Source organism: Catharus ustulatus, chromosome 20 (assembly GCF_009819885.2).
Source record: "Catharus ustulatus isolate bCatUst1 chromosome 20, bCatUst1.pri.v2, whole genome shotgun sequence".
In the NCBI taxonomy this organism is placed as follows: Eukaryota; Metazoa; Chordata; class Aves; order Passeriformes; family Turdidae; genus Catharus; species Catharus ustulatus.
Genome location: NC_046240.1, coordinates 9,482,000 through 9,488,282, shown reverse-complemented (window position 1 = coordinate 9,488,282; position 6,283 = coordinate 9,482,000). Strand labels below are relative to the sequence as shown.

At 55.9% G+C, this 6,283-nt stretch overlaps 1 protein-coding gene across 1 annotated transcript; it reads left to right on the top strand.

Annotated features, from left to right (window-relative positions):
• The first annotated feature begins 365 nt into the window (after positions 1–365).
• Positions 366–6,044, top strand: RGS9 (regulator of G protein signaling 9). The gene is made up of 2 exons (XM_033076643.1): positions 366–3,596; positions 5,019–6,044. The coding sequence occupies exons 1-2, from the start codon at positions 2,974–2,976 to the stop codon at positions 5,167–5,169; spliced, it is 774 nt and encodes a 257-aa protein (XP_032932534.1). The 5' UTR covers positions 366–2,973; the 3' UTR covers positions 5,170–6,044.
• The last annotated feature ends 239 nt before the right edge of the window (positions 6,045–6,283 follow it).

Below are 6,283 nucleotides of genomic sequence, written 5' to 3'. Positions count from 1 at the left end.
ATCCATCCATCCCTCCTGCTGTCCCCCATCCATCCATCCATCCATCCCTCCTGCTGCCCCCCATCCATCCATCCATCCATCCATCCATCCATCCATCCATCCATCCATCCATCCCTCCCTCCCTCCTGCTGTCCCCCATCCATCCATCCATCCCTCCTGCTGCCCCCCATCCATCCATCCATCCATCCATCCATCCATCCCTCCTACTGCCCCACATCCCTCCCTCCTGCTGCCCCCCATCCATCCCTCCCTTCTGCTGCCCCACATCCCTCCCTTCTGCTGCCCCCCATCCATCCCTCCTGCTGCCCCCCATCCATCCCTCCTGCTGCCCCCCATCCCTCCCTCCTGCTGCCCCCATCCCTCCTTTCTGCTGTCCCCCCCATCCCTCCTGCTGTCCCCACATCCCCCTGGAGGCTGCAGAGCCCAGCTGCCTCTCCCTGCTGCTCCAGGAGTGGGGTGGCACAGGCAGGGTAAGGCTGTGCCCCAGTGCTTTGGGTTCTGAGCCTTTCTTGGCACAGAGAGGGGTGACCCTGTGGGGAGCAGGGTGAGGTGACCCAGCCCAGAGTGTCCCTGCTGGCCCTATCCCCTCGGGGGGCTCTGCACCCTCCCAAGGCTGCATCTGGCACCCCCTGAGAGGGGCACAGCCCCCACTCCAAGAGCCCTGCACCTCCAGCCAGCACCAGGGGCCACGGGCAGAGGAGATGGCTGTGGGAACAGCAGCAGGAGCATTTCTGAAGGTTCAGGTGACCTGCTGAGTTTGAGTGACACTCCCACACCCCTGGATGCTGCAGGTGTTCAGCAGGGAGCTCTGCTCTGCTCTCCTGTGCTGAGCTGGGTGTGCAGGTGCAGAGCTGCCCCTTGCCAGAGCCTACACGAGGCCAAGAGAGATTTTATCCAAACCTTCCCACCTCTTGTCTTGTCTTTTTCCTGCTCTTCTATTTTCTGTTGTTAAAAATCCAATAGGAGGTAGCTGCAGTTGTCACTGGCTTGTAGCCCAGAGGCAAAGGAGAACAGGGTAGAGGTGTTAAGGGCTGATTTCAACTTTAAGTAGTTTTTTCATTTGCTCTGTAGAATGAGTCAAGCTAAAATACTACATTAGGGCTAAAGAGCTCAGGGAGAGTCCAGCCCTTGCTGGAAAAGCTCAGCATGCCTGGACCAGGCCAATGATTACCAGGAGTGTGAAGATTCCTGCAAAGCCATGCAAAGTAAAGGGAATTGAAGGGGCAGAAAATCTTCCTTGTTTGTTAAAATTTTGGGGAAGCAGAGGAACTGGGTGGAAGCACTGAGGTCTGGGAAGATGCCTCTCTGCAGTTCACATTGTTCATCCCTCTTTAATACTGATAGGGTTTTAGGGAAAATGGGAGATCCTAGAATGGTTTGGATTGGAAAGGACCTTAAAACTCATCTCATAGGGGCACCTTCCACTATCCCAGGGTGCTCAGAGCCACATCCAACCTGGCCTTTAACACTTCCAGTTCTGCAGAAAGCTGACAGGAATGGGAGCCCTCGGATAGTGGGGTGCATGCAGACCCTCAGAGCCCTGGGGTCCTTGCAGGGCAGCTCCCTGTGAACAGGGGACAGTCATGGTGTCACTGTGTCCCCAACAGCTCCAGCAGTGACTGTGGCCCTCCCCTTGTGTGACATCAGAGGCAGGGCACTCTGATCTGGTGTCACTCCTCCACTTGTGGCTGAGCCAAGGAGGTTGTCCTGCCCTTCCTTACCCCATCCATGATAAACCTCCTTAAAGGAATTCAAACTGCATTACGCCAGATTTTCCCCCTGATGTCTGTGCTGAGTCTGTTCTCACTCCTGCTGGAAGCACAGGCACACTCTGCACTGCTGTACAGGGGAGCAGGCTCAGGCTGCCTTTTAAAAATTCTACTTAAACCCCAAGGCTTTGTTACATCAGGTGCTGAGCACCCCCAGCCTATTGAGACATCAGAACATTGGAAGACACTCCAGAACCTGGCAGGGTTGGCCCAAAGCTACTTGGCTGTGATGAGCTCTACAGTCTCTGCAGAGTTTGTGTAACATGGAGCACTGAGCATGTTGGGATTGCCAGTATGTAGTAACATGTGGAAGATCAAGTCAGGGTATAAATAATAAATAACAAATCTGTGTGTTCCCGTCAGTCCCTCTGATTCTACTTCTATTTTGTCTGCTGCTTTGCTTGTTATGTTCTCTGTATCCATTCCTTTCTCTGATTTTTTTTATCATCTCTGCTTGGCATCACTGCTCCCCTGCCATGGGTTCATGCTGCATGCTTGGGAGTCACTGTGCATGTGGAACACCAGTTACTGTGTGGGGAGCACCAGTCAGTGCTTGTATAACACCAGTTACTGCATGTGGAACAAACAGCCATCCTTCTGCTCCTCATCCTCTGCTGCTCAGTCCCCAAAGAGGAAAGTTGCCTGGTACAAGCTGAACTTTACTTTGTGCCAGCTGAGAGATTGTTTGTTTCCATGTGTTTCATTTTTTTGGCCATGGCTTCAATGCATTTGTCTGTCTAATAAAAATAAATGTAGAAAACAGAAAAAGAACCGAGTTCATCCTTCTCTGTTGTGTCTCAGTGTGTTTATCTTTCTGTGTGCCATCTCTGCATGTGTGTGTGCATGTCCTGTGTGTGCCTTGCTCTCAGCTCCTCTCCTTGGACACTTGAGCTGCATTTCATTTCTGCTGGGTGTAAATCCTTGAGAAATGGGAGGGGACCTGGCATGCAGCATGTGCTGTCCTTGTCCTGTCCAGTCTGTGCTTGGGCTTGTCCTGAGGGCTGGCTGAGCTGTGCTGAGCCTTCCCAGCCCCAGCCAGGGGCACTGGGAGCACCACCACGAGCTGGGATTGGTACTGCGAGCCATCAGGGCTGGACTCGGGCTCTGCTGGGGTGTGGGTGTGACAGGGCTGTGCTGTTCATAACCAAGATCACATTCCCGGGATGACAGCCTCCTCTGTGCCTGGAGCTGATGGTTGTGAGGAATGAGACAAGCTGCTGTGTCCTCCAGCATCCCAGAGGGTGTGGGGCTGGGTCTGTCAGCACCCGCTGGGGCTGTGGCAGCACTGACCCCACAGGCACCTTGTGACACCTCAGTGCTCTCAGGGGAGGGCAGGGATGGGGACAGAGCTGCAGGGGACAGGGACATTGCCAAGGCTTGGCTGGGGTGGAGAGGGATTCCCCTCCTAAAGAAGCCTGGGGAGCCCTGGGTGTCACCCCCAGACCTGACCGAGCCTCTCTCCTTTTCCTCCCCACAGCCAGGCCCTCTCACCTCCTGCTCCCCTGGCCCCAGCAGCCCGGCATCACCACCAGCCATCCCCCAGGCCATGGCTGCTGTGTGCCCGGGGCCCCCAGCCCTGCCCCAGGGCACCTCCTGCCCTTCACCCACCAGCCAGGCCCTGGGCAGCACCACGGGCACCCAGCCGGACCTGCTGGGCACCAGGAGACCCACGGGCCCCTGCTCCTGGGCCCGCCTGCTCCGGAGGGGCTGCTGGAGCTCGGCCGGGCTGGCCGCGCTGTCGGGCCGGTGTCCGGCCGTGCCCCACGGGAAGGTGCAGCCGCTGGGCGGGAGGGAGCGGCGGCGGCCGGACAGCAGGAGGGTCAGCAGGTGAGCATTGCATGGACAGCAGGAGGGTCAGCAGGTGAGCACTGCATGGACACTGCATGGTCAGCAGGTGAGCATTGCATGGACACTGCATGGACACTGCATGATCAGCAGGTGAGCACTGCATGGACATAGCATGGGCAGCAGATGAGCATTGCATGGACAGCAGCATGGTCAACAGGTGAGCACTGCATGGACACTGCATGGTCAGCAGGTGAGCATTGCATGGTCAGCAGGAGGGTCAGCAGGTGAGCACTGCATGGACACAGCATGGTCAGCAGGTGAGCACTGCATGGACACTGCATGGTCAGCAGGTGAGCACTGCATGGTCAGCAGGTGAGCACTGCATGGACAGCAGGAGGGTCAGCAGGTGAGCATTGCATGGACACTGCATGGGCAGCAGGTGAGCATTGCATGGACAGCAGCGTGGTCAGCAGGTGAGCACTGCATGGACAGCAGGAGGGTCAGCAGGTGAGCATTGCATGGACACTGCATGGGCAGCAGGTGAGCATTGCATGGACAGCAGCGTGGTCAGCAGGTGAGCATTGCATGGACACAGCATGGTCAGCAGGTGAGCACTGCATGGACATAGCATGGGCAGCAGGTGAGCACTGCATGGACACTGCATGGTCAGCAGGTGAGCACTGCATGGACACTGCATGGACAGCACATGAGCACTGCATGGACATGGTCACAGCTCCAGGACCACTTCAGTTTGGGATTAGCCAGAGGGAGAGATCCTTGAGAACCTCACAGTCGTCTCCGCCACACGTGTCCCAAACCCCAGGCTCTGGAAGAGTCTGTTCCCTGTCTCCATTCCTGCAGTTTTCTGATGGGAACAGGCCAGGAGCCCATGCTGGCATTGCCTCTGCTATTCCCACACCTCCTGTTCAGGGTGCAAAACCCCGGGTTTTACTTTCAATCCCTGAATCTGGAAAACCTCAGTGTTCTTGAGCACTGACTCAGGTTTGGTTTAGTGATTTCAAGTCAGAGGAGAACCTGAAGTGACGAGGGGAAATCTTGAGAGAATGGCTAAGTGTTTGTCGTTCCAGGGCAGGGATGGGGAATTTTTGCCTGGAAAGGCTGTCCCTGCAGGAACCAAACCCTGGCCACGTCCCTCCCCAGGAGCAGCATATCCCTGATCTGGTTTAACCCACCTCTGCTGCTGGCCAAGTGGATGAGTCCACATTATAAATTCCAAACCTGAGGGCTCCTGCTCTACCTGGCTCTGGAGCTGTGTCACACGGCGTTGCAGCTTCAAAGGGGTGGCAGCACACATCCCCTTCGCCCTCCTTCTCCATGGGCTTGTGCCTGGAGTTCTGCTTTGGGATTTGGGGCTGGAAATCTCAAAGCCGAGCTCGTTCTCCGCCTTGGAGCACATCAAAAAGTGCCGTGTGTGTGATGAGTTTGTGTTTCCCAACGCAGCTTCTTCCAAGTCAGAACGCCTCTGGAGAGCCGAGCCTGCGCTGGGAGCTCTGGGCAGGGACAGGACAGGCACCCCCGAGCTCGGAAGGACTCTGCAAAGGAGCTGATCTGCCCCTGGGAGACCCCCAGGGAGGAGGGGAGAGCGGGGTAACCCCGACACGGAGCCCGGTGTTGGCTCAGCACACGGACTGTGCAGTGGGAGCAGTGCTTAGAGCCAGCACAGGGACACTCACACCAGCACAGTGCAGAATCCAAGCTGTGCCCAGCTGTGATCCAGAGCTCTGCACTGGTTCCCTTTCCTATCTTTGGTGTGCTCATGACAAACCTGTTGATAAACGAGCGTGGTTCCAGCAGATGGAGGATGTGTGGGTGATTCCTGGGATGCAGTGTCTTATCAGAGTTGCTGGCTTGGCCATGAGGTGTCAGCACACTGAACACAGCACAGCTGGGGCTGCCAGGGCAGGGCTCAGGCTCCAGTGCCAAAACTGGGGTGTGTTTGTGTGCCCAGCCTGGGCCCACCTCCCATGAATTGCGATTTTTAAATTTTAAAGCGTGCTGATGAAGAGACTGGGGGAAATGGAGTGGCCCTCATGAGCAGCTGTGTGCTGAGTGGCAAAGCATTATTCCTTCAAACCAAACCAAACATGATCCCAGAGGCATCAAGGACTGCAGAGCCCTCCTCCTTCAGCTCCAGCTCCCCAGGGCATGGGTTTGAAACCATGGTTTGACCTGGGAACACCTAGGGAGATCCAAGCCCAATCCCTGGTGGTGTTTTTGGCCCCTCCAAGCTGGGATTGATGCATTGCCACAGGCTGTGCTGTTATTGAGTGTTGGATGTTGCCTCCCTTGTGTCAGTGGTTGAAGGTGGTTGTTTATTCCCTGGAGGAATTTCCTCTGTGTGTGTGTGTGCTGTGGGTCCCTGTTCTGTACCTTGGCCATGACCTGTGACTTCTGATGTTGCTGTTTTGTACTTTCTTGTTATAAATGGAGTTTTTCCTGTGTGGCTGTTGTGGGTCCACACTCTCAGTCCTGATGTGGGATTTAAATCTCTCCTCACACACACTCAGTGCTCCCTGTTTTCCCCAGGTCTGGGTTAACATTTCCCATCACAGGGAAGTTTGGGAACACCAGAAGGCTGCTTCTGTCTCCCAAGAGTTTCCCAGGGGAGCCAAGGGGGCTTCTGGCCCTCACTGCTCCTCTTGTACAAACAAATGTTGGCTCTTGATGGCTTTGCTCTGTCAGAGGGACCTGGTCCTGCTCTGCTG

Excerpts from the sequence above, each read along its gene's own strand:
- RGS9 (XM_033076643.1), top strand. The coding sequence starts at position 2,974 with ATGAGACAAGCTGCTGTGTCCTCCAGCATCCCAGAGGGTGTGGGGCTG. Across the intron at positions 3,597-5,018 it reads GACAGCAGGAGGGTCAGCAG|CTTCTTCCAAGTCAGAACGC; the intron begins GTGAGCATTGCA and ends TTCCCAACGCAG.